Source organism: Penicillium arizonense (assembly GCF_001773325.1).
Source record: "Penicillium arizonense strain CBS 141311 chromosome Unknown PENARI_contig040, whole genome shotgun sequence".
NCBI lineage: Eukaryota > Fungi > Ascomycota > Eurotiomycetes > Eurotiales > Aspergillaceae > Penicillium > Penicillium arizonense.
In genome coordinates, this window is record NW_019173317.1 from 51,693 (window position 1) to 78,557 (window position 26,865).

The following is a 26,865-nucleotide window of genomic DNA, read 5'->3' on the forward strand; positions in this document are numbered from 1 at the left end:
GGCTAGGTCGGCTAGAAGGTCATGGTCGCTCTGGAAGTATTGTGGCTCTGTCCTTTGATGTACAAAAGCACCAATGAATTTACTCATCGGCAAGGCATTCGGAGGAAGGATAGGTTTTCCTGTGCGATCCCTTCGAGGATAGTGAGTCCCCGCGCCCCCTAGCAAGAAGAAAGGCATATCCCACAACTCTAGGGCTTCGTTTAAGCCACCTTCCAGAAGTCCTTTCACCTGTTGGACTATGGAATCCCGGGTGGACAGAGTCAATGGGAGCCTGAATACCCGGCTCACATTGTCTGGATCGGAGGTCGGATCTACCAACAAGTTATATCCGTTTTTCAGACAGGCTCGATGCAACCGGCGTTTAAAAGACGTCTCGCGGAAGGGGGCAGTGGAAGAAGATAGGAGATGTGAGCGGCACAGAATTTTAAGAAAAGCACTCTCATCTACAGCGCATGGCACTGGTTCTAAACGGTTGACAATATGCAGGGTAGGTGTTGGTAAGGATGAATAACTTTGGGCTGATGTTTTGCCTCGTGGGTTGTTTTCTTCGCGGTCGGCACTGTTAAACGAGGAGGTTGGATAAGCTAGATGGAGGCCACCATCGACTGGTCTTGATGTGGCCGACTCAAAATCGTCTTCTAACTGCTGCGTGTGCTTCCCCTGTTTCCTCCCTTGAGTCATAGTTGATGCGATTCCATTCATTTGAATTGCACTGCTGCCCTCGTTACTTGAATTTGCTGCAGCAAAAAATGCAAGAAACTGCATACGTAATCGTTGTAGATTCCCTTCGAGAGCCGGATCAAAAGATAATAAACCGGACCTTTCTATTTTATGGTTGTATGCTTGGAACGTCCGATGTAGTTTCTGAATCTGTGTCTGTAGATGTTCAAGTCGATGCTGCAAAGACAAGGTTGCTGTCTCCTTGCGGTAGCGATAGGCTTGCTGTGCCAGTCGTAATTGTACAGCGATTTTCGAAAACAGTTTACCCATCAGACACTCAAACTTCGTTTCTGGGCCCGTACCCGAAACAAGCTAAACTCTTATTGGGGCAAGTGGTAAGACATTGTCCACTTATAGATCAGTTCCATGTACGAGCTAGCCTTATCTGGCCTAGCGTTGTCTCGGGTACGGGCCGAGAAACAAAGTGTGAGTATCTGAGGGGTAAACTGTTTTCGAAAATCGCTGTAGCCTTCGGTGCTATAATCTCTCAGAATCCCGTCGGGCACAAGTATACATGTCTGAGTCCTCTCAAACCCACCTCAGAAACGGGTACCTTAATAGTACGCTTCGATGTTCGTTCCGTAGACGAAACATTTGCACTAATCAGGGTATTTCTCTTGGATCGCTGCATGTTTACTCGAGGCGGATGTTAGTACTCTCCGCAATGATGGTGGCGAAAGTTTCGTCGCTGTCGCGAGAGTTAGTTAACTAAGTTAGTTGATGGTGGGCGCGATTTGTAATCGTAACCACTTTCCGCACTAAGCCCGTTTCGGCCGTGGGTACGGCAGACGATAGCAAGTAGAAGCAAAAAATGGCATAACCAAGGGTTGATAATAAGTTCATCGCTTCTACATATCGCCCTCACTATAATGTATGCCATGTTTTTATTGCCCCCGGGGACATTAGGTGCTAAACCTGAAGGGAAAGGGAGAATCCTAACACTAACACCCGCCTCTCCGGTCCGCATTCATAATCGCGATTTATGGATTCCGGACCCACACCAGACTTAGCAAGTTACAACCTGATACTGTACAGTCTGCGACAAGAGTCTACTAGTCTTTTGGGGAAAGAGTGTGCGTTCCGCAGCGAATACTGAAAGTCTGAGACGGGGGAGGAGAGAGAAGGGGAAAGTGCTGGAGCTGTGGTGCCAGCCTTCATACCCTTCGGTTTCCACCCATCAGATCGCTCAAAACTAATCGGTCTGTCTCTACATAATTTCCCAGCGTCAACAGTCATTCAAAGGTGCGGGGAGGAAACGTCCTCCGCCTTGCAGCACAGTCTGGGTCCCTGCCTATCTTGTCCGCAGGGTTGAATGTAGAGAAGACAGGGAGGGAAAGTTTTGAATAACAAAATCTACCTATTTTTTAACGTCATATGGCGGGCTTGAAAAATACACTCTGCAAATAAATAAAATATAGGCCCCATTTTACCGGCATTCTTTTTTCCAGCGGAGAATCGGCTCAACATCAAGCTGATCGGTAATCAAAAGGAGAACCTCGGCTGTGATTAGTAAACTCATTTGTTATGTTCAAAGCCCGGAGAGGAGGCGTCAAATGGGTAAAAGGACCCCTTGGCTTTCTGCATTACAGACAATCAGGCTTCCTCATCATATAAGGTGCATTTCGCTTTCTGTGTCTCAGTTGTCCAGATCTTGCCACTGGCCGGCCTCGACGACACATGCCATTTACAACGTCCTAAACAACGAAGATGTCTCTCCCGAAACCAACCATTCTTCTTATCCCCGGAGCCTGGCATCGGGGCAGCACTTTTGAACCAGTAGCAGCACTCCTACGGACACAGGGGTATCCCGCGGAAACACTTACACTATTGTCTGTCGGTGGTCCAACATCAACAACAGTTGCCGATGATGCCGCCCACATCCAGAAAAGATATTTAGACAACCTGATCACCCAAGGGAAAGAGGTGGTTGTGGTCATGCACTCTTACGGCGGTATCCCTGGCACAGAATCCGTCAAGGGCCGCACACGCAGAGACATAGCTGCACAGGGTAAGAAGGGTGGAGTAGTTGCTCTCGTATATATGGCAGCGTTTCTCATATCTGCGGGCCAATCCGTCAATTCGTCTCTTCCAGACGGAGCAGCTTCAATCATGACCTTTGAAGTAAGTTGGGCTGGAGGTTCCATTGACTGGAGGATAACTGATATTTCGAAATCCATAGGGCGAGAAGTCATACTGCATCGATCCAATTCCCAAGTTCTATAATGATCTTGACGAAGACACGGCTAAAAAGTATGCTAGTGAATTGGTTTATCACGCCAAACCGAGCTTCTTCACTCCACTCAACTATGAGGCTTATCGTGATGTGCCGACTACGTATCTCTTTTGCGAGAAAGATGCTTGTTTTCCTTTGGCTGTGCAGCAGGCTATGGCAGCTATGCCCGGTGATGGGCTAGTGCGGACACGTACTTGTGCTGGAAGCCACTCGGCTATGCTCAGTATACCGCGGGCTGTTGCTAATGTGGTACAGTCCGCCGCGAGTGACGTAGAGGTTGTAAATTAGATTGAACATTGATTACGAGATCAGCGGGCTTCGGTTCCATCCGTGGTAGGGACGCAGTTGGTGCAAGCTTTTATCAATTATGTGTTCTCATTGGAGAGGATAAGAGGATATTGCGACATAAAACGCCCGAGGCTCTCGCTTTCGAACTACACCTTCGGCTTTTGCGGATACCTTATAATAGAACGCCTCTATATCGGACGTCCTATATTACTAAAGTAAATCGCCCCATGTTCCGCGCTTATTGACAGTGACCAGTTAGTAACACATAACATATTCTTTAGCATGAGAACCTATGACGTATTTTAGCATGGAAGTAACTTAAGGACTCCGCTATTGTATTACTTAAAAATTTGACCCTATGAGCTGTGAATACATATATCCTTGCTCTGCAAAACAATCTAAAATTGGCGAGACTTTTTAGATATGCTAGATCACCATCGAGACTATACCTTAAAACCATGAGCTCTGATAATCAATAGTTGTTGGGATATGAAGTTGTTGGGTAAACGTCGCATTTCATATGGTGTTTTGGGAGTGACCTGGTCAGGGGGTCGTAAGGTGGTGGCGACTTACCGGTGAGTTACCGGGCTGATTTTATAATCGATAATGCGGAGAACAGTTCGCTGAGGCTTTAAGCGCACAGTCCACAGACCTACTATCGTCATGCGTAAATTAGCTGCAAGCCGACAGAGATTAGAATTTTCCAAGTCCTGTCCGTGTAATACAAATGCGTAAATGGCGGCTATAGACATCAACGTTGGCGTTAAGTCCGAACGTTTTGTTAAGCCTAACTAGTCACGCGAGCTAGGCCGAAAGAGGAGAAAGTGTCATCGAGCCTATGGCATCTACAACCCCGGGAGGCGGGTACGCGCATTTAGCTCGGAAGGCTAGGCCGGAAACGGCAAAAAGGTCATCACACTAGGTGGTGGGTCTGAACTATGGAAAGGCCAAGAAAACTAGGTCTCTCCGAGATGACCTTCAGAACTCCGGTGCTTTGAAATACAAACACGTTCTTAGCATCACTCTCGTCCACGGCGTCCTGGACTTTAGGGTTAAATCCGAGTGATTTGAAATGCAAAGCAAAATTCTGTGAACACGGGGCTAGAAGTCTGAAGGCGGAAAAAGATAAATAGTTCACCGATGCTTCCAAACGCTGAGTCCTAAACTCATCAAAGCTATTTGCATTCCAGTTATTACCCGGATTTAGACAGCCAAAGTTCTCTTTTCAACCACGATGTCCCGTTACGCAGAAGCTCATTCGAACCCTGCTGGCCCCGGCGACGCTCGTCCAACAGCTCTCCAGGTTATCAAGGATGAAGCAGTAGAGGGCAAGCTAGCCGGGAAGGTTATCGTCATCACAGGCACTTCGTCTGGAATAGGGATTGAGACAGCTCGCGCTCTCTCTTTGACTGGAGCAAGGCTATTGTTGACGGCACGAGACCTAGACAAAGCCAAGTCTGCTCTAGACGGAATCCTCGAACGAGAGCGCGTTGAACTTGTTGAGATGGACAACACTTCCTTGACCAGCGTGCGTGCTGCCGCGAAAGCCATTCTCCACAAGTCGAACGGTCAAGTCAACGTCCTAGTCAACAACGCCGGCATCATGGCCCTGCCCAAGTTGGAGCACACTAAAGACGGCTTTGAAATGCAGTTTGGAGTCAACCACCTCGCCCATTTCCTACTCTTTGAGCTTTTGAAGCCAGCTCTCCTCGCCAGCGCTGGCCCTGAATTCTCGTCTCGAGTCGTCAACGTCTCTTCTTCTGCCCATCATGTAGCCTCGATCAATGAATCAGGCAACTACAATTTTGAGAAGACTGAATACAACGACTGGGTTTCATATGGACAATCAAAGACCGCCAATATCTACATGGCCAACGAGATTGAGCGGCGCTACGGGTCGCGAGGACTCCACGCTACCAGCGTTCATCCTGGCATGATTGCAACGGCGCTTATGCAGCATATGGACCCTGCAATGGTGGAAGCGTTCAAGAAAGACGAAAAGGCGTATAAACTGATGAAGTCGCCAGAGCAGGGGGCTGCAACGACGTTGTGGGCTGCGATTGGCCAAGAATGGGAGAAGAAGGGTGGAGAATATCTTGCTGAGTGCGGAAAAACCACACGGGGCAATGACAATCATGAGATTGCCGGTGTAGGGTTTGCAGGGCATGCGTATGATGCCGAGAAAGAGGCTCGGCTCTGGAAAGACTCCCTGAAGATGGTGGGGCTGACGGATGATCAGTAGGCGACGTGAGACAGAAATAGTAGGAATGATGAGGTTACCATATCACTGTTTCTACCTGACTGCTTTTTGTCAGTTACTGCTGTCTTCAGAGGATGTCAGGCTAGATAGTAAAGCATGGCGGGAATGAATCGCACGTTTGATAAAGTTCAATCCGCCCTATTTCATCTTGCACTGATGAACTATCTCAACTTTTGGCCATGGCAAGTTCTCGTATGAATTGCCATTCAATTCTAGAAATTCTTATAATGTCTCCTTCTTTACGCGCTATCGTCCTGGATGCATCATTTTTATTCTTATAAATGGGACATCAGCCGCTGAACTACTACTAGGTGGGCGAGGATTAGCCCTTGGAAACATTTGGGTTTGTATATATGGATTCCGGCTTGGAGTGTACTGTTAGAGCCACATAGCTGATCCCATACTCTGTTGGAAATACCCACAAGAAACATAACTAATCCTGCGATATTTCTCAATGCCATAGTCTTGAGGATACCCACGTGGTAAAAGCTGGAGATATAATTACCGCAAAGGAAAATGACCGCGGCTGTACCGTTTGCGTTCCGGTGTTGTGCAGTGCAAAGTTGTGAGGTCGTTTGATAATAAACCTAAAGGTCTGCTTGGGCTCGTTCAGCTGCGCGACCGTAGCTTCCTACTGCACGGATTCTGATATTGAGAGTCCCTTTAAACTTAGCACCGACTCAGCTACGGACGTGACTATGTGTCTCCTAATTGACAGACAACTCCAATAGCCACCATACTTCAAGGAAGGGTAGTTTATCTCCGATTTTTACGCCACAAATTTTATATATGATATACATTATATACGTCAGGACAAAGAGAGCGGAAATCCAGCAACAGGCTCTAGGTATATCCATCAGGATATGGTAGTCCCTCTCACTAAGCTCTTCCAGGGCTTGCGAAACCCCTATCATTGCCATAGGAAAGACCTCAAGCTCTTGCCAGTCTCCCAAGCTTTCGGGTAATGCTCTGTTGGCTCACCAGCCTCTTGAGATTGTATTGGGCAAATGGGACTATGGGTCATCCTCCGCACTCCGGCGGTTTGCCCGACTCGAGGTCCATATCCAAGTCGGAATCAATCAATCATTAGCGAACCACAGCTTAAATAGCAAACGTGAGCATGTAGGCTGCAGTCGAGTCGATAATGATCGTCTACGCCTGACCCGTAACACCATTGGCCATTGTTCCTCCAACATCTCCACGTTCCCTCCGCGTTTGAACCATAATTCTTTATAGTTTTAGGACAGCATCTTTTGCGTCATGCCTACCATGCTCTGTACAAGATCGATATTAGATTGGCGAACCGCAGAAAACATATGTGAATGTCGACTGTGCCAGTGCTGACGCATCTATCCCCCACTTGACGCTACGTGCGAGAGCGGTGGTGGCGGATAGCCCCTCGACATGGAGAGTCGCATAGGCTCCTCTCCCCTTTTCATCCTCCAGTGGTTGCTTATTTCCACCAACTCATCGCAGCCCTCGGCAACCCATGCCCATTTCGCGAGAAAACCGGGCGTGGCCTCCCAACTCTTCATCTCGTGCGGCTCGCCCCAGACAATGAGCCCCTTACGCCCAGCGGTCACTTCATCCGGATCACTTCCGGATGAAAGGGTCAGGGGCCGTTGAGTCTCGGGAATGTTGGCAGAAACGGGCGCGTCTCGTCGTCGCGGGGCTGGCGTCGAGTTCAATAGTTCACCGACGAGGTCCTGCATCAGCTCCCAGGGGTCGAAGCGGCCTTCGTATCTGATAAGGTTGTCGCGGACGCGGGGAAAGGGGATGACGTTAATCCAGGTAGAGTGGTAGCGAGTTTGCTGGAGGGCGGTCGGGATGAGGGAGGGAGGGATGTCGGGCTTGAGGGGGTGGAGGGCCGTGTCGTCACGGCAGGGCGAGGCAATGGTGCAGATAGTCGAGTCGGCGGGTAGGGTGTTGAGGGTACGCATATTAGAGATTAAGGCGCGAAAGACGTTATACTGAATGAGATGGAGGAGGTGGTCCGAGGACAGGGGAAAAGTAAAGGGCTGGGGGTCCAGATTTACGGGGGGCGGGATGTGGGCAGTGGATGGTGATCCTCGTAGGACGACTGTACGCTTGGCTGTGGAGAGTGATATGCCTGTGTACGTGTGAGGCGGTCGAAGGGAGAAGGACGTGGTTGTTGCGCGCTCTGATGCTAGCGAAATTTCTTGGGAGGGAATATGATCGGGCTCGTCGAGGCGCCAGCGCCTGACCCGGAATGGGCGCGACTCCTGAATATTCCCCGAGTCTCTGCCCTTGAGCCGTAGTCCTGTAGGGGTTTCTGAGAACGGGTTATAGTAGCAAGCGGCATACTTACGGTGTGCTCTTTGATTCTTCCGGTTCTGGACTTTCCTGCGCTGCTTGTTGGCCTCAGCCTCGGCTTCCGCGTCACGATCGTCGACGGCCTGTCTCGCTTCGCTCTGGGGCCAAGAGAGCTGAGTCCCGGCATACTCCATCGTCCCGGTTTAGCAAAAGCCTAATTCTGTGTACTGTAACGTTCGAAATGTGATACCTAGAAGTGAGGAAAGCAGACGGAGTAGTCCTAGTCTAGTTTGGGGCTGAGATATATCGGCCGCCGCTTAAGATACGCTAACGTAATAAGCCTATCCTAACTAACCCTGTGGACTAATAAGTAACTAGGCCAAGGAAAGAGCATGTGTCATCGAGATCACGGCGTCTAAAAACTCCGAAGGGGCCCTATATACATAGCTTAGGGAGGCTAGGCCGGAAACGGCAATAAAGTCATCGCTCTAATGAAGATTGGGGTCGTAGCATATGCGACCCTCACATGTTGCTCTCCCGCGCGGCCTCGTGACTACTTGTCATACGCAGGAAACATCCTTGCCAGTTAGTATTGTAGTTAGGTCCGTGACCACATCAAACCTTGGCTATTGTATGTCCGCGTCCACCCAGTTTTCGTGATTTGTTGCGACGAGTTCCTTCTGCCCGCTTTACCGGTCCACAGCCCCATCTTTCTTTTTCTGGTGGCCTGAACTGATCTGGACCCGAACACGGAACATAGATTCACCGTCGCCACTATCTGTTCCAACCTCGGCATCTTGGCTCCACATTTCAGAGGTAACTAACTGCAATTTACAGGCACGGCTTCCACTTCAAAGAGTCTTCCCTGTCGTACGCCTTGTGCCATGCTCATCTCTCGACGTATCCCACTGCTAGATCTTCTCTTGGCCATCATCAATTTCTTTTCGGCCGTTTGCTCATCGACTCGTGCTATCCCAATCATGCGAGCCAGTTCCACAATCTCCATCATTAGCCCCCAATACCTCGAAGGCCATGTTTACGGTCTGTTAAATTTACGTCGAAGTTGTATGGTAGGATTCAACCCCAATTTATGCGAAATTAAACAGAATGAACTAGTGAGTTAAAGGCCCTCGCACCAGTTCAATCGTGATTCTTTCCCAACGTGAATCGTTGTTTTGAATACTCGGCTATAAAAATATGCAGGTCATTTTCTTTTGTTGAAAAATGAACACCCTCAACTGCTTTCGCAACTCCATCAAGCAAGGCCCTATTCCGAGGTGGCTTTTCATCATTTGCGGTGAGAAGAAAGTCTGTTTGAATGACATACTATCTTCAGGGGCAATTAGTATGTTAATTATTTCAGACTTGAAACTTACTGTATTGCTGTCCTGGAAAAGGTTATCGCCGTTGCCTGCGTATTTCCAATATATACATTCAAAGTCTGAGAAAGCACCTAGTTACTGCTGTACACGTAGATCACTGAGCTGCCTTCTCACTCTACCTCCTCACATGTCCTACCAGAGAACCACTTCTTTCATCCCACCAAATAGGGCTGATGATCCCATAATCCGAGCCTCGCATTTAGAAGGGTACTTTGTGCCTTCGCAGTGCGTTAGCTAATTAGTTGTGATGCTATAGTCACCCGATCTACTCACTAGTCGTTGTTTATGCCTTGCGTAGAACATTCTGCGTTTGGAAAACAACAGCCTCTTTGGGGAGATACTTCGCGAGCAGAGCTGTATCCCAGTAAAGCCAGACCTCCCTGAAATTCAATCCATCCACAGCATCGGCGACGTCAGCAGGGCCGATAATAGAGATCCAGCTGAGTGGGACGCTGACAGTCGGCTCTTCGGTGTTGTTTCCAGGAAGCCAGATATTGCGGGTCCACTGGGTCATGATGGTGGTTGTACCATCATCATTTTTGACTTCCCACAGGCTGTGGAAGTCGTGTCGCAGTCTTTCAAATTGTCCGAAAAGACGCTTCATCCACGCCCACATCTCGTCTCCACCGTTGTACTGGGCGTTGTTCTGGTTGTGGAAAATGACGTATTTGGAATAGAATCGCAAGCCAGATCCGTGGTTGAAGCCATAGGAATCAACTGTATCAACATATTTTTTAAAAAATTGTTGAGCTGGAGTCTCTGGTCCAGAGGTATCCCAGGTAGGAGCGGAAACACAGCTTACCAACTCAGGCATGATTGGAGAACAAAAGCCAACGAAAGGAGACACGGAATAGAACGCTCTTGTTTGGTCTGGATTAATGTCTTGATATTCGCAAGCATCTTATAGTTAGTTACGCTGACGCCATTACCGGGAGCCGAAGGGTCTGTTCTGCGATTTCTTGATTAAAATATTGCCGAGGCGAAAGTCGTTCACATCTTCGTAATCCATGGAATGTACTACAAAGCCGAGATTCAATTTCCGACGTCCACACAAACTATAGAATACTGTGGGTCAAGATAGCGACTCTCGGGTTCCCGAGGTCAATGATCAGTAATCCCTCGCCACCTCAGTTCACCGACTTCTGGGTGACAGTTCCATTGAACTATACCCAGCATTTATATATAGGCCTAAGAACAAAATTTTAATTTATATGTGTCAAATTCCTCTTCATCAATGAAAGTTGATGAAACTCCAATTCTCTACAATATGGGTCTCGACTACAAAGTATTCACCAGCAGACGTTCTGGCGTGAATCGGTCCACCCCAGCCGGTCACGACCATCTCAAGTGGGTGCCGACCACTTCAACATTGATATTCGGCCGAAAGGATGCGGTGCTGGTTGATACGCAGTTAACCATGGCTGCTGCCAAAGAGTTGGCAGACTGGGTAGTAGCCACTGGGAAAAACCTCACGACGATCTATGTCTCTCATGCCCATGCTGATCATTTTTATGGTACCGGTTCCCTCCTCGAGAAATTTCCAGAGGCAAAAGTCGTGGCTACGCCGGAGACTGTCTCTCGTATGGCTGAAGCCATATCTCCCGAAGGGATGGACGCCTTTTGGAGAGATCTTTTCCCTGGTCAGATCCCGGAAACGCTCGTGATGGCCATCCCTCTGGAGCAAGATCACTTCATATTGGAAAACGAGCGATTGGAAGTAGTCAGACTGGGCCATACAGATACAGATGATACAACCGCTCTCTGGGTGCCTGAAATCGGCTTGGTTGTTGCGGGCGACGCAGTCTACAACAATACCCACCCATACCTTGGCGAGTCGAAATCCCAAGAGGCCAGATCGAGATGGGTGGCAGCGCTCGATAAGATTGCGACCCTTAAACCGAGAATCGTCGTTGGCGGTCACAGTGACCCATCTAAGGGATTCTCCCCCGATGCCGTCCAAGCGACCAAGGAATATTTGGATGACTTCGCGCGACTGGACGGGCAAACATCCACTCCGGAGGAATTATACTCCCAGATGATGGAATTGCATCCCACTCGATTGAATATCGGCTCGCTATGGGGAGGTGCAACGCTCGTGAAAAAATGATTCTATGTATGGTCTCAACGTTGACTGAGTAACTAGGGGCTTGGTTTAGTACACCATGATTCGGTATTAGCTTAGGTACCAAGAGCATATTTCTTGAAATTATGAAAGACAATTTTTTTTGAGGAAGTCTTTTTTTAAAGAAATTTGTACGAACAATGCGCTTCGCTGTTACTAACAGGTATGTCCGTAGGTATACTGCTGAGTGGCAGAGATCGAGCTTCGCAGCCTTCTCACTATGGTCTAGACTCGGAATTTGTGCATCTCGAGCTCTCAAAAGTAATCCCAAGCCTCAATCATTAATATTTGTGTCGCAACTTTAAAATGCACTAAGACAAGTCATAGAGGACGGTACTCTGGTATTGATGGTGTGGGTTCTCTAAATGTATTTTTTAGAGCGAGAAAACACTATATGCAACAAAAGGAATGTCAGGTTAAATCACATTTTCTTCTGCGCAGGAAACCTTCGAACTCAATTCAAATTGGTTGCGCCTGTCGCGTCTCATGAAGAGCCAAGCCATTTCCCTAGAAACTCAATCTGTCCTTTAATGTTCTGTTCAAACCAATCCCCGGTATAGATATCAAAATGACCTGCGCCATCAATATACAAAAGCTGCTTTGGCTCTCTTGCCTTTTCGTAGGTGGCCATCTGAGATGCCGTGGTGACAAGGATATCATTCCCAGGCACAACCATCAACAGCGGAGTCGGCGAGATACGATGCACCATACCCTGTCCTTCAAACGCAAGCATATTGAGCTGTGTCTGTACCGTAACCGAATTCTCCCAACGACCACCGCAATCATACGAACCGCGCACCTGCTCGTAAGCATGAACTCCGGGAAACATGGCAGTAGTAGTCCCTGACTGCGCTACTTTCAGGTTTTCAGCGATAAGCGGAACCCTTTCTGGTTCTGATCCTGCAGTGATACGAGCACGTTCTTTTAGAATGCCCGGGATGCGGTCATTGAAGGCCAAGGATCGCGTCTCTCCAGAAACTGCAGGGCACTGTACGATAGCAGCCTTGATCCGTCTGTCCACAGCGGCAGCGTATAGAACATTCCCTCCGGAGAAACTCGTGCCCCAATACACTATGCGAGTATCATCCACACTAGGGAATGAAGTTGCAAAATTGAACGCATCGTAGTAGTCGGCTTGTTGAAGGGTGGGGTTTGATTCTTGTCGCGGTAGTCCATCACTGTCACCCCAGTTCCGATTATCATAGAGGAGTACATTGTACCCCGCTTGCTGGAATCGATCCGCGAAATTCGGGAGCCAATAGTGGCGGACACCACCCAGCTATTTGTAGTAAACGGATGAGAATTAGCCAATTTTTTCGGAAAATTCATTATCTCAACATCTCATAAAGTACGCACTCCGTGGGTCATAATCACACATGCCGATTTCTCAACTTGGGGATAGAACCATCCCCGGAGCACAGTGCCATCACAAGCTTTGAATTCAATGGTTTCACGGGCGAGGACCATTGTTGCAGAGATATTGATTGTTCCAGGTGTAAGTCGAATGGAAGACCTTGGAGAAGGACGAATAAATTGACAGAGGCCATACTATAATATTGTCTTCCTGTTCTCCTGCAAGCCTCGGTTTTATGATGGATAAATAATCCAAAAATCATCGAACCTCTTGAGCGACTGATTACGTTACTTTAGCCGACCGAGGCTGCTCACATCATCAGCCGAGACCCAAACCAAGCTTTTTGTTTTGCCGAACAACGATCGCGTTTGCCTTCTTCATTTTGATTGTTTACATTCAATCATATTCAATTCACAAACTAGCCTTTCCCCAGAATCAAGTTGGAAATATTGTGAGGAATATGGACGCTGCAGTAACCTTCTACAAATTTGGCTCTCTAGTCGCTCAATATAAGTTACGCGTCACGGAGCGATAGAAAGAATTAATGGACTACCAATTCTCGCAGTAAGCGATACAAAAAAGCTTCTTTTTTCATCCATATATTGACTGAATACCCTTTCTTTGTAATAATACAAATCCCATATCGAAATCGTAAAATAGATTCAATACAGATGTGTTAACATGTGTTATAAGCAGAAATTACCTGACCAGGGAGAAGTTCAACTTGAGCTCAAATAAAGGGTTTTTTTTTTATTTCTTTTTTTGTTTCCTTTCGTTCTTCACTTACATATATATACCAGCAACAATGAGGGGAACAGGGTTAATATCTCTTAAGCGGAAAGGAAAGAGCGAGACCCAGAGGGTGAGATCTTCATATCAAGAGCACAGGGCACCTTAGATAGTTGGCTTAATAATGCGTAGAAAACAGTCAACTATGGATAGGCGAATTTCTTTTTTTTTTTTTTTGCTGGGACGACTTTGTATCGGCGAAACGAGGCCCACTGTATCAAAAACCTGCAACGTCCATCTGGAACTTCAAGCCAAGGACAAGGAATACCAAGCGAGGCAGAGCATGGAAAATCTTCACAGGAGAGGTCGCTAAACCAGGTTCCACTCTAATGCCCAGGGGTCACACGCTGAATTCTCGGAAATCAGGCAACCATGCGCGATATTGGGGAATAATTCTATGTCGTCCAGCCTGTCGAATACGGGTTGAGACGAATTCAGCGTCGGCTGAGTAACTGCCAAAACCCAGGGAGCTTCAAATCCTCATCCTGCAAAAGTCCGCGCCTGAAACTCCCACTATCGACCAAGAGTATTGTAAAATGCCGAAATTTACAAAGTATCAAAGGTACAACACCTTCACCCTCGGCCACGTTCTGCGCGACGCGTCTGTTGCAGATCTGGCCTTCCTGCAAAAATCCCGCCAATCCCGTGCCGAACGGCATCTAGTACGGTCTAGAATGCTCTAGACTCAACACCTGAAACTGGCTATTATTCTTCAATTGAGTGAGGTTGGTCAATACTAAACTGCTTATTGTCACGTCGTGGAAGCTATAAAGGTGCGACCCAGGCAGTACAGAACCCCAAACTGATCCTTTTTTTTCCCCACATAAACCTTGATGTTTTCCTTATAAGACCAAGATGGTCACAATCAGAAACCTTGTCAACAATATACCGACCGACTTTCCCGAAGATCACCCTGTCTTTATGTTCAGTCTTTTTCAATGGAACGAGCAAGCGAAATATTCAGAATGGAGTTCACACCCACCCTGCAGTGGCCAAGAAGCCTGGTTTGAGAGATTCATTAAAGAAATCAGCAGGCTCGCAACCGAGTCTGGGGACTTTAAAATTGTATATCAAGGCTCACCCACCTCAAGCATTCTTGGTAATGAAACATGGGATTGGGTTGCTTTAGTGAAATTCACAAACATTGGCACATTTCGCAACACTATTGGAAGCGATGACTATGCACCGACCACATTGGAACACTGTGACGCGGCTCTCAACAACTGGCAGTCGCTTTTCTTCACTTCACCCAAGTCAACAAGATCTAGTGAAAACTGTCAGTGAAGACCCGCAAAAACCTAAATCGCGGATGCTAACTGTTTTCTGTGGGATAGTCGGATTTCGACCCCGAAGATTCTCCTTAACTGGGAGCTCGCATTAATGAAAAGAAAACTCCTACATTTGTTAAGGATCTTACTTCAAAGGGTTTCCTACTTGCGATAACATGTGGACCTACAGTGTCAGAGTGCACGATTGTGCAGAAACGCGCAAATATCCCTCCAGTTTGCTACGTATCCGACGAAAGCTTGGATCCAATTGTCACGGGTTTGACGAGAGTTGAATCCAGGTGTCACAAGGCTTGATGATCGTTTGGATCCGACGAAAGCTCGAGATAATTCGATCGGATCTGAGGAAGAGAAACTCGTTCATTTTCTGTGATAGTGACCTTTACTTTACGTTGCTCCCTAGATACTGTAGCCGTTCTCTTATGTGCTGTTAATGGCCCACTACCCCCTGGATGGCTTGCAATACCAGTGAAAGTGGTGTCGCCCTAAAAAGAAGACAGGACACCCCTGAGCTTGCATACGGTCTGGGATCGCATCGTGCGAGATGCGGCGAGGCGGTAGTGCACTGATGACACAGGCAGTTAAGCTGACTTTGGATAGACCTCGTTCAAGGCCTAGAGGACTCGTTAAGACTCGAACTCGTTAAGTCTTGAAGACATCCTGCACTGCAGACCTCGTGAAGGCTCAGCCATGGGCACCACCGAGACGCGGGCATCCTCCTGGGAGATATACGGGTTATCTAGAACGGGTTGGTAATTGGCTGGTGGCCACCGACGGACCTTGTTAAGGCTTTGCCACGGGCAAACCGTCGATCCTGTTCATACATTGGGGGCCAAGCTTGGTTAGTGGAGAGCGATCAATATACACTGCTGGATGGGGCGTATGGGAGGACTTTCTGCAAGACAAGGGCGGCCTGGCGGAGCGAGACCTCACTAGGTAATGCGAAACAAGAGTGCGAGCTCTTGCGGCGGTCAACATGAACGAGCAAGATGCCCACCTGGCATCAGAGCATGCTGCCTGAAGTGCAGTGGTGAATACTGTGCCCGACGCCTGCCAGTGTGCTCGCCTCACCATGCTATAGAACAACCTCCGAATCCTACTCTTGAACATGATGAAGTCGAGGGCCGGCATGGAAGCCTCATCAACGACCACCAGAGCCTGGATATGGACGTGCTCCTCATCCAGGAACCATCAACCACCGTACCGAAGACATGCCAACCACAGTGCATTGCGACTATACCGACCGACCTTCCAGAACAACTCGGTCCGATTTTGGAGCCTGATTTATGTCAACTGGAGGCTGTTGACATCCTCACACCGACAAGTGAGATGCGACCATCCGGACATGGTAGCAGTTATAATTTGGACACCCGACTTCTAGGTCCTTATCTTTCTAGTGTATATTCCGCTCGTGCCGATACACACGCCCGAAGATGAATGGACAGAGATGGTACTCTCAGCTATTCAAGGCAAAGTCTAAACCACTCTTCAAAATGAGAGCAGGACCACCAGTCTTATACTGTCCGTAGTTTTCAACCGCTATCATCCAGCGTGGGAAGGCAACAGCAATCAACCTCGGTTCATCGAAGAAACAACGAATTGATCCACTTCTTTTATATACATGGCCTCCAAGGCTGTCTCAAACCAAATCGGCCCTAAGCGCCTTTATCCCCGGACTTCCTACCAGGAAGTGCTGCGACAAGTAATCGACCGTCGTCCACCGAATTGTAATTATCGCTGTGGATAGCTTTCCCCGTCTCCTGAAGGTCCATAGGTATTTTTATTCTGTAGTCTTTTTAGCCTTGTCTTGGATGGCAAGATGTTACTCCCATCTGGAATTCCTCGCACATTCCAAGTGAGGCTGGGCTGCAGCAACACTCTAGTGGACCAACCAGGCGTGATCGTAACCAGAAGAAGGTGTGGTTAAAAATCCTGGAACTTGTTCTCCGAGTCTAAAAGGTGTTACGATCCATGAACTGAGACAAGGCTTACATTTTCCAATTCGGGCATGGGCCTCATATTGTTCAGCACATCATCTCCAGGACCCAGTTTAATATCCAAGGTACAGTTTTCTATAAAGAAGAAGCCCTCATGGATTCATTTTCATAAGCGAGACATTCGCACATTGTGCATTAATTAGCTGGATTATCCATAGTTGAATGAACTATACTTACACTCTCATTGCTCTGCATTACTGGGAGGATGCCCGAGCCGGAGCCTTAGGGCATAGGGTAGGGGAGATGGTACGTTGATGGAGTGAGATTTCGTGACATGAAGGTTTGTGGTAAATAGTTCAAATTGAGAAGTTGTACTTGGGATAGGTATCCTCCTGCACGTGTAAGATTTCGTAGAGTGAGAACTGTTTTTTTGCATACTGCAGAACTACCAGTGAGAGACAAATTCGCCAGACTAACTACGAAATGCATTGTAAATATTTGTAATATTCTATGCAATAGACCAGTGTATGTTGCAGTGTCTCGTTAGATTCACAACTTCGACGGCACATTTCCCCCCTCCTCTTCCAACTTCGCTTGCTCCACCAAGATCCGTCGCAGAACTTTCCCAGCGGTACTCTTCGGAATAGTCTCCACAAACCTCACGCCCCCTCTCAACCTCTTATGCGGAGCCACCCTACCCTCCAACCACGCCCTAATCTCCTTCTCCAGTTTCTCCCCCGCCTCGTACCCCTTACTGGGAACTACATACGCCCGCGGCAACTCCGTCGCCCTCTGTCTGTTATACACGCCAATAACAGCGACATCGTCTACCGCGGGATGGCCTAGCAACAACCCCTCCAACTGTGCTGGCGCAACTTGAAACCCGTTGTATTTGATGAGCTCTTTGAAGCGGTCGGTGAGGAATAAGTTCCCCGAGGCATCCACGTATCCGATGTCCCCGCTGCGGAACCAGCCATCGGTGAGCGCTTCCGCTGTTGCGGGGGGATTCTGGTAGTAGCCTTTAAAGATGTTGGGGCCGCGGAGACAGATCTCGCCTTCTTGCCCGACGGGGACTTCGCTGCCGTTGGAGACGATCTTGAGGGACATAGATGGGACGAGTTTGCCAACTGAGCCGATGGGATTGTTCCAGTCTGCCGTTCTCTGAAAGCTAATTAGCATTGATCGCTTAACCTTGTCATTTGAGAAAGGGCGTAGGGAAGGTTGGGCTCACCTGTGTTGATATTGCGGGTGCGGCTTCTGACATGCCGTAACTTTGTTTGATGGGTATTTTTAGTCGAGAGTATATCATCTCGATCAAGTCATGCGTGAGTGGTGCTGCTGCGGAATGCAGAACTCGCAGCGAACTCAAGTCGAACGTATCGATGAGGGGGTGCTTTGCGAGGAGAAGCACTATTGGAGGGACGACATATGCAATTGTGACTTGGTAGGTTTGGATCGAGTATAAAAAATGTTCCAAGTCGAAGCGCTGCATTATATGCATCGTCACCCCTTTGTAAATTGGGATGAATATCAGAGCTGCGATACCTAGAACACTCAAGTTAGCAAGTTGCACAAGAAGCACAAGATATAGTATGGTCTGAAAACTCACCATAGATATGAAACATAGGCAAAAACGAAATCATAGAATCGTCCCTCCAATTCATCGCATCCCTCTCAGCATCCAAGCTCTGCAGAATATTCGCCACGATATTCTCATGGCTGAGCATAACCCCCTTCGGTAGGCCCGTGGTCCCAGACGAATAAACCAGAAACGCCAAATCCTCCTTGGAATCTACTCTCGCTTTCTTCACAACCTCCCTCTCCTCCTTCAATTCATCAAAATGCTTCACCTTCCCCTTCACATCCGGCTCCCCAACAAGAATGATCCGATTCAACGGTAACCCTACAATGAGCGCCGCCTCGCAGGCTGCGTCGAGACAGCTCACGTGGGTGGTGAGAGCTTTGGCGCCGGAAGATCTGAGCAAGGACGAGAGCTCGCCGACTGTGTAGAGGTTATTGAGGGGACAGACGACGCCGCCTGCCCAGAGAGTGGCGGCCACTATGGCGCCGATATCGGCGCTGTTGGGGGAGAAGATCGCCATTATGTCGCCTTTTTGCCAGTTCCATTTTGTGAGGAGGCCGCGGCCGGTTTCTATTGATGTCTGGCGGAGGCTTTGGAAGGTGTGTCTCTTGGCATTGGATAAGTCCACGAATATTGCTGTAATGCAGTCAGCGAATTGGCAGATTGGAAATGTTGGAACTGAGACCAGTTTGTATGTATCCTTACCGTGGTCTTCCGGGTAATCAAGAACCTTTCGTTCAAAAAAGAAGCTCCATAGATCTACATCTGGTACGGAAATTGGGGTAGAGGCAGAATGGGTAGGCATGTTTGCAACAGGGGAGTCTTAGTTCACCAACTTCAATGACTAGAAAAGCTTGAGCGTAAACCAAATAACAAAGAGGGAAAATACGAAGGTTTAATAGCAGCTTACCCCAGTCAGTCATCTTTCATAGGCGCCGAACACGACGGGTGGATCTGTCTCTGCAGTCTGCAGGGACTGATATCTGCAAATAGTGAGCCGCGGGAGGCTGTCACTTTCATCAAGAGCAGCTCTATCTCCAGGTGCGCACGCGTAGTTCGGCATTTTCTGGGGGTTGATGATCAGTAAACCCTACCATGTTCGGAGCTCTGAGACGACAAGTGAGCTTTTGCCCGCTAAATTCGATGCATGCCAAGCCGAATGGCGAAGGCCAAAAGCTGGCGGTTTGAGGCAGTGATTAGTATTCAGGTTGGACCGAGGCCAACTCGGCTGACAGGCGGAAGAAGTCAGCCAGCCACGCGTAGACCTCAGCACAGCCCGGGGCTAGGGCTAGACCTCGTCAAATTGGACCCCTTCAGTCAAGATTTCCCAAATAGGATCGATGAATTAGTATGATTCGCTAATAACTTGTGCGGGATCGCGTGTTATACATACTATTTTAAAACGCTTGGCGTCCCATTGGGTCCCAGGATGGCAACTGGGCAATCCCCTCCCCGCCCCACCTTGACGTCATATATTGTGCCTTGGGCATCAAAGGAACTCACCGAGGTCTTCGGCCAAAAGAGTCTCGGGACCGTGAGTAATCAAAAAACAAAGGCAAATCCAGCAGGTGGTCGATGTCTATTATAATCCTGGAGCCGTGGGGCATAAATCAAATTGCTACTGTTGCTGATGCTACCGCTCCGCACGAGTCCAATCGAATCGAATCAGGCAAAATTTCGATTCGATTCGGATAAAAATTGAGAATAGCGATTCGTACGAATTCGATTTCAAGTTCGATTCGAATTCGATTCGAGGTTCGCGAACTTTTGCTTCATAGCCTCATTGGGAAGGCGGTAAATCAAGTGGCAATACCTGCTATTCAACGCCGCACAATCGAGACCACATAGGTCGTTTAATAAACAGCATTTTTTAAGCCGAATAGCTTCCTAGTCGATGCGTACAAAGATAACTAGGGCTGTTGAAGATACGATATTCGCAAGAATCAGCAATATCGGTTACCGTATCGGCAACTCATAAACCTTGCTGATAATTATCGCATATCGTATCGGCACACTTTCAAGTCTGCCGATAGATATTCGCGAATATTCGCCGATATGATAATTATCGGCAGATTTTCTAACCATAATGATATCGATCCCCTCTACCTTCTTCCTCTCATATTTCAACCAACTATGCACACCCTCAACTAATAAATCCGTCCCAGCGGAGTGGTTTATCCGCCGCGCGCCCTCTTCTTTCCTTTTAAACCAGGTCTACATGACACTCTGAAGGTGGATAGGAGAAGGATAGGAAGCTCTACACTGTTTATGCATACATATCTCTGTCTCTCTCTCTCTCTCTTCGGGTAGGATTTCAGCAAGGAACGGCTATATGAATTTACACCTCTATGTTAACTACTTATACATATCATCTAACAGCATTGTGATCCTCAGTGTCTCTCCCTTTATAGAGAATCGTCGTACCCCAAGCACATCCCGTCCTGTATTGAATAGTCTCTCAACCGAGACTTCAGAGATTGGAATTGCTAGGTAATCCCTGGCAGCAGCAGCCATCCGAGGGTATTCCTTCTTATACACCTTCCACCAATCACACATCCAGTTTTGATCCTCCATATCACTCACTTCAGCCCAAGCACTATCAAAATACCGATCAATATCACAAAACCTAGGGCTATCTTGAGGTTGTAGTCTTTGTAACATCCGGCTACCCACTTTTTGCTTCTTATGACTAGGCTCACATGGCTCTGTCATACCCAGTGGTTCAGTGGTCCCAAAGTACTTGTGGTGAAGGTCATCACGGAGAGTTCGAAGAATGTTCCTCCCAGCGTTCTCTTCATCCAACTCATTAAGGAGGAGAGCTCCTTTCACACGAGGATCCAAGGCCAGTGCAGTATAGTATAGATCAGAGGCATCCATGAAAGTATAGTACTTGATATATTTATTGATACTCCCACCAACAGCACTTCCAATATCCTCAGTAAGATCTGCAAAATCTTCCTTGCTCTCAGCCAAATCATGTAGTAAATCGTGGAGCTCATAGTATATTGGCAAAACGAGACTGATGTGTGGCCTTTTCTCTGAGACGAACATTAAACTCGTTGAATTTCGAGAGAACATTGTGGATATGGGAAAGCCGTATCCAGTCATCTGATGAGAAGGAAAGGAAGCTAGTCTCATAGTAGATGAACGTCTCAAGCTGTCGCTTTGACTATAGAGAGTATTAGTATTAAGCATATATAGAACGAAGGACCTTTCAGATGGTGGCTCCTCTTACCTCAAATACGCCTTGTGTTGGACAGTGGATTTGAAATGATTGGCACGCACGTCTCGATTGAATATTGTCGTGCCGCAAATTCTGCATTTGATTTCATTTGAGCGAATCAGTTTGAGCTGACTCAGAACTTCACAGCGTATATTGTTTGAGCAAAATATATAAAGTCATGAATCTCGCCCACTGCCTGAGCCGTTGCAAGACACTCATCATTCAATTCACACTATTTCTCAGCACTGCCCTACAAAATCCCACAGTGACTCGGTCATTCTTTTCGGCTCTCATCAGCGGAAAAATCTCCCAGAGGTCACAAATATGGCATCGGAAGGCATCGGTATGAGACCATTCTCAGGGATTTTTCATTTTGCTAATTCCCCGCTCAGAAGTGTCTTCTTCAGCGGTTACCTGGAACTTGCCTACATTTGTCATGCGGGAAATTATTGATTTTCCCAAACTAGGCACAGAGGCCAATCCTATAGTGGTCAGCGATGACGCTGGTCCTCTGGGCTCGGCTTCTAATCCCATCATAATTAATTTTGACAACGATTGCGGCCACCACGTGCCATGGGAATATCATTCTGATGGCGACACGGAGGTTGTGGCTACACCGGACTTTTTGGAAAATCTTATTGATGGTAGCTTTCCTAACCTGCCAAATGAGGAGGCGGTCATGGATCGATTTTTCCATTGCTCCAAGGGTCTTAAAGGAGCCACTACTACCTCCACATATGTAGCCATAGATTTAGCATTGGGGACCAAAGCAGGACCTAGGTCCGTAGTCGAGATGTGAATTTTGTTCCTGGCAACCACATCCAAATTTTGAATCCACTAACCATATATCAGCACCCCTTAGGACCATACTAATTGTGCGGGGAGTTGGTAAATATGGACATTATTCAGACAATCTCATCATTGAACTTTGCGTCTATGAAATAAACCCATGCAACAGAGAAGGTTCTGATGTCAACCGTGGAGACTGAGTGCCACATTTAGGCCTGAAGAGACTCATACGAATCCACCGACAATGGTGAAAGTCTTGCCTTGTACTTGTTTCGTTATTTTATATGCTGGGCTTAAAGGAGAGATACGTGGAAATTACCAGAAGCGGTAAGGCGGGATCCAGCAATGTATGAAGAGCGGGGACTAAAAAAGGTTCAAAGGAGTATCATATCCCAAACCGGAATGGTGTTTCTATCTTCCGTCTTCATCCCTTTGATCCTATCATGAACATTCACTTCTGTGTTTGACTAGTACTGGAACAAGATTGGCTCCACGGGCTTGTGTTTCGTGCCGCCCTCCGGACTCTGAAGTTCGTCTTTACTACGACCATTGTCGCTCTGTATGGCAACTATCTAGACTAGGTGGAAAAGGCAATCACAATTACACCAACGTACTGAGTGTATGCGGAATCTTTTACCGCGTTATCCGCTATTACCTGCATCATGCATTGATTCGTTACTGCCATCCACGTCGCAGAGTCAGCTTGGAACAGGCCGCGATTATTCGTGATCTGGTTCGCACATGCGGGTGTCTTGGAGAAGCTATACGAAAAAAGGGGTTCAATGTATTGTGATTTGTACAGTTTGTTTCGCCCCTGCAAGCTCGCTAGATAGTGAATCACGTCAGTTACCTTTGCAAAGTCGTCCGGTATCCAAATCATAATGCCACTGATCGCTTCCCACACCAGAGAGAACAAAAAGACTATAGCTGGGGTCATATTTGGCCTTGATCTGCACGAGACGCTCGTAGTTCGAGCCGTAGAAATCCTGCTTGAAGTTGCTGGTGTACGGATTGGCTTCGTTCATATAGGCACCTGAATTGGGCGACCACTCTCTCCACATCCGCTCCTTGGCCTCGTTCCAATGGGCTGCTTTTTGCAGGGCCAATTTTGGTGAACTTGCGGCCTTCGAGTCCACAGTAGCGCCATTGGATATGAAATGGAGATATGCGGAGCGCCAAGCGGGAAGCAATGCGCCCCATTGCTCCTCGGCTGTGTTTCGCACACCTGGTCCGCCCTGAAGCCCGACTGTTGCATAGGTTCCGGCTGTTTCGTTCTGCGAGCGCATCGCAGTCTTGAGGTATTCTTTCTGCTTCTGAAGAGGTGTTTCAATAAGCTCATGCCGTCCGAGAAGACGGCTAGATACCACACTCTCTCCACCGGCCACTTCACTGCCAGAAATGGCACTATAGAAAGAGGAATAGTTTCCGGTATTAGATGCAGTAAACGAGACTGAAATACTGCTATTGCCCCCAGCTGCCTGGGTGATATTGGCTATAACTGGATTTACCAGCGTCTTCATCGCAGCAGGAGTGGAGTTGAATGACCAGAAGACCTGCTTAATCACCACACCCGATGTGAACTGATCGAGTGACCCAAATGACATAGCCATGTCACCAACGGCCACCATGCAGGCTCCTGCCAGTCCGGCGTCCATAAGATCTGGAAGGGATGAGAGATGCGTCACAGCTGCATCCCAGGACATTTCTGCACTGTGATTGCTGCTGCCCTTAGGCGCAATGAGAAGATTGCCCATGACCACATTCCGTGGTGCCGGATGATGTCTAATGACATACTCGGTAACCACACCATACAGACCTGGACCGCCACCACGGAGTGCCCAGAATAGATCCTGATTCTCGGCATTGTTGACAACCAGAACTTGGCCTTCAGTCGTCACAACTGTCATTTGAAGGACGTGGCTAGATGCAAGACCGTAAGTCCGGGAAATCGGACCGTGGCCGCCGCCCTGGATGTAGCCGCCGAGTCCGACGCTAGGATCTTGGCCTGTAGTGACAACTCTGCCTTGCTCGAGGGCCATGTTGAGGACATTACCCCATTGTTGGCCACTGCCAACGATGTATACATCCTCAGAGCGGCCCGTGGAAGGGTCCCGCCATGATGTGTGGCGTTCCAACTTGCGCAGATTATAGGTCCAGATAGACAAGGCGTAGGCGCCGCTTGACCTAAATGGGCACGCAGCAGATGTTAGCGACAAAGACTCATGGTACCGACCGACACAATGAGTTTCATTTACCTTCCGTTCAGATCATGACCAGTTCCTTTAACGACAACACGGATATTACGCGTAGACGCCCACTTGAGTGCTGTCGCAACTTGCTCTTCAGAAGTGGCATTCACTATGTATTGTGGCATGCCGCCAATCAAGCAACCACGCCCTTTGACGTAGCCTGAGGCATTAGGTGGCAAGCACGAATTGTTTGCAAAGATTGGGTAGTCAATGGACTCTGGGAATTGAGACTGCCACGAGGCGTTTGCCCAGGCGGAATTGACGGTACTGCAAGAAACTGGCGACCCAAACGGATTCCCATTCCAGCAGGAAGAAGCAACGGGTGCGGTGCTCAGAAGCTGATGGTCGATAGAATTGTTGAGAGACGCCCACTCTGCTTGAGTAGGCCATTCTGCATCATGAGGAGTCACTTTGCACACAGCAGATGCGGATGCTGTGACGGCGAGAGAAAATACGGCAACAGTCACGGGCCACATCTCGGATGAGGAGATACTATTTCAGGTAAATTGAGACCCGGGGGTATGCCAATCGAGCCTTATATACAGGCGAGGACAGACTATGTCATTGAATTGAATAGCTGACGAAATTTACGGGGCCGATCTGCCAAAAAAAAACTCAAAATGGCAAGCCAAGATCCACAGGTCGCTCGAATTATTATGGTATTCTTCGCTCTGGGCCCACTCACAGAGGCCCCCTTATTTCCCATAGCGGCAATGTCGTCGTACTCGTTCTTCAATTTCTAGGGTTCCCCATTTCGGCATGTTCCGAGTATCTAACTGTCGTTATGATGTTGCCATTCCTTGTTTTTGTTGTCTTGACTGCGACTATTCAAGTTTCATCTTTACAACCCCTCCATCATAGTGCGTATTGCCTGACCATACGCAAATCTCAAAAAACCAATTATCTGAGCAATCTCAACGGAAAGGTCACACCTTACGCTGCAAATTCGAGCATACGGCTCATCAGTATAATCTAGAGTGATTGAAGGCTGCCTAGTGACTTTATTTCATTCGTCGAATCCTTCTCTCCCGTGGGACAATACTGTTCATAACTGGGAAGACACGAAACGCTATTCGAAAATAGGCTTTGATAGGGCATGGGAAGCTCTGGACAAGCTAGGCCCTCCTGTTAATCGTCTCACTGCTAGACTAGGTGCCGAGATTTTCTGGCCAATATCTATCGACAAGGAGAGCGATAAGGCGGCGCGCATCGTTCGCAGTTTCTGCAAATATGGCTTCTATGCTCCTGAGTCCGAGGATGCTAGAGACGAAAATGGGGAGATCAATCGACCCAAAGGCAAACCACGTATTTCTAAAAAGATAACGCAGCAGGTCATCAATAATGCAAAGGCATTGGCTATCTTCACCACCATGCGCACTGGCTTGCGGCTCAGCGGCGCCGGCAGTGGAGTATTGCTGGGGCTTCCCACTTGGCTTCCAAGGGTTTTGAGAAGGTAGTTAACCAGTTCAGGTAGCTGTTACGTATTCTATCTACACGACCAATGAAAATTTGATGAGCGCCAGGGGTGGCATTAGTAAGTTTCAATAATTTGGTTGTTTCAGATTATCATCCACGGTTCCGCTATATTGCCGATATCCGAATTCAACGGGAGAGTTTCATTGGATCAAGAACTGGTAAGCGTAAGTTGATTTTGACCTTTTATCGTCGCCACTATTGCTATTCGGCTCCATTTTTTAAGACCCTCACCTCTTCAAATGCCCAGCCCAATTACTCGTGAAGCACTGGTCATTGCTACGACTTCTTGGAGGCGGCACCCAAATAAAGATGATCGATACAATTTCCATTGTCACCGGTAACCATGTCGAATCCCCTCCACCATATGAGGCCATTGGGGGCGCCGGCAGCAGCACCATCGACCACGACACGGCGACCTCACCTGCTGTGCCACTGTCCACCGAAGTGCCGTTTCCGGAGATATCTCTTGTTCTATTTACATGTTAGCATACCACAAATATGTTCTAACATTACTCCGTATACGTTAGATGTTTACGAAGAATGAACATGAGGTCATGCAAATCATGGATTCATGGGAGATCAACTTATCCTTGACAAAAAGAGTAAAGGTCTGAACACTTTATACACAGGGAAAGTGTGCTGGACCCTGTTTGGCGCAACCCTGCGATCTCCGTCAATTCTTTCCCTTTTGGGTGCTATGCGGGTCTAGTACTGTGATCTCAAATTAGGTAGGCATTAGGCAGTTATCTTTCTATTAAACTTGAATTAATAAAGTTGATGACGTTTTGATAGTATTTCTAGTAAGTCTAATGACAATACACAATATATAATATAATAGTATAGAAGTTCAATATCATATGCGTGAAAGACGCTATTCAGAGCTTCTTCCAGTGTTTGAATT

General features: G+C 47.8%; 10 protein-coding genes across 10 annotated transcripts; 5 read left to right on the top strand and 5 right to left on the bottom strand.

The window, feature by feature from the left end:
- Positions 1–2,427: 2,427 nt before the first annotated feature.
- On the top strand, positions 2,428–3,241 carry PENARI_c040G00580 (alpha/beta hydrolase; the record flags this gene model as incomplete). The annotated part of the gene is made up of 2 exons (XM_022637060.1): positions 2,428–2,841; positions 2,900–3,241. The coding sequence occupies 2 exons, from the start codon at positions 2,428–2,430 to the stop codon at positions 3,239–3,241; spliced, it is 756 nt and encodes a 251-aa protein (XP_022483053.1).
- A 1,234-nt stretch (positions 3,242–4,475) lies between these two features.
- Positions 4,476–5,483, top strand: PENARI_c040G03757 (uncharacterized protein; the record flags this gene model as incomplete). The annotated part of the gene is made up of 1 exon (XM_022637070.1): positions 4,476–5,483. One exon carries the CDS (start codon positions 4,476–4,478, stop codon positions 5,481–5,483), a length of 1,008 nt encoding a protein of 335 aa, XP_022483086.1.
- Positions 5,484–6,850: 1,367 nt separating this feature from the next.
- PENARI_c040G00058 (uncharacterized protein) lies at positions 6,851–7,969 on the bottom strand (the record flags this gene model as incomplete). The annotated part of the gene is made up of 1 exon (XM_022637058.1): positions 6,851–7,969. The coding sequence occupies one exon, from the start codon at positions 7,967–7,969 to the stop codon at positions 6,851–6,853; it is 1,119 nt and encodes a 372-aa protein (XP_022483075.1).
- Positions 7,970–9,440: 1,471 nt separating this feature from the next.
- PENARI_c040G12173 (uncharacterized protein) lies at positions 9,441–9,971 on the bottom strand (the record flags this gene model as incomplete). The annotated part of the gene is made up of 1 exon (XM_022637092.1): positions 9,441–9,971. One exon carries the CDS (start codon positions 9,969–9,971, stop codon positions 9,441–9,443), a length of 531 nt encoding a protein of 176 aa, XP_022483060.1.
- A 453-nt stretch (positions 9,972–10,424) lies between these two features.
- On the top strand, positions 10,425–11,264 carry PENARI_c040G03077 (MBL fold metallo-hydrolase; the record flags this gene model as incomplete). The annotated part of the gene is made up of 1 exon (XM_022637066.1): positions 10,425–11,264. One exon carries the CDS (start codon positions 10,425–10,427, stop codon positions 11,262–11,264), a length of 840 nt encoding a protein of 279 aa, XP_022483063.1.
- Positions 11,265–11,763: 499 nt separating this feature from the next.
- On the bottom strand, positions 11,764–12,746 carry PENARI_c040G03219 (alpha/beta hydrolase; the record flags this gene model as incomplete). The annotated part of the gene is made up of 2 exons (XM_022637068.1): positions 11,764–12,558; positions 12,636–12,746. The coding sequence occupies 2 exons, from the start codon at positions 12,744–12,746 to the stop codon at positions 11,764–11,766; spliced, it is 906 nt and encodes a 301-aa protein (XP_022483057.1).
- A 7,819-nt stretch (positions 12,747–20,565) lies between these two features.
- PENARI_c040G08505 (uncharacterized protein) lies at positions 20,566–21,305 on the bottom strand (the record flags this gene model as incomplete). The annotated part of the gene is made up of 2 exons (XM_022637081.1): positions 20,566–20,573; positions 20,942–21,305. 2 exons carry the CDS (start codon positions 21,303–21,305, stop codon positions 20,566–20,568), a joined length of 372 nt encoding a protein of 123 aa, XP_022483072.1.
- A 469-nt stretch (positions 21,306–21,774) lies between these two features.
- PENARI_c040G09683 (uncharacterized protein) lies at positions 21,775–22,249 on the top strand (the record flags this gene model as incomplete). The annotated part of the gene is made up of 2 exons (XM_022637085.1): positions 21,775–21,793; positions 21,843–22,249. The coding sequence occupies 2 exons, from the start codon at positions 21,775–21,777 to the stop codon at positions 22,247–22,249; spliced, it is 426 nt and encodes a 141-aa protein (XP_022483052.1).
- Positions 22,250–23,081: 832 nt separating this feature from the next.
- On the bottom strand, positions 23,082–24,964 carry PENARI_c040G03181 (FAD-binding oxidoreductase; the record flags this gene model as incomplete). The annotated part of the gene is made up of 2 exons (XM_022637067.1): positions 23,082–24,423; positions 24,495–24,964. 2 exons carry the CDS (start codon positions 24,962–24,964, stop codon positions 23,082–23,084), a joined length of 1,812 nt encoding a protein of 603 aa, XP_022483068.1.
- Positions 24,965–25,275: 311 nt separating this feature from the next.
- On the top strand, positions 25,276–26,450 carry PENARI_c040G05319 (uncharacterized protein; the record flags this gene model as incomplete). Its single annotated transcript, XM_022637073.1, has 5 exons — positions 25,276–25,348; positions 25,572–25,897; positions 25,959–26,022; positions 26,051–26,128; positions 26,188–26,450. 5 exons carry the CDS (start codon positions 25,276–25,278, stop codon positions 26,448–26,450), a joined length of 804 nt encoding a protein of 267 aa, XP_022483061.1.
- Between the last annotated feature and the right edge of the window lie 415 nt (positions 26,451–26,865).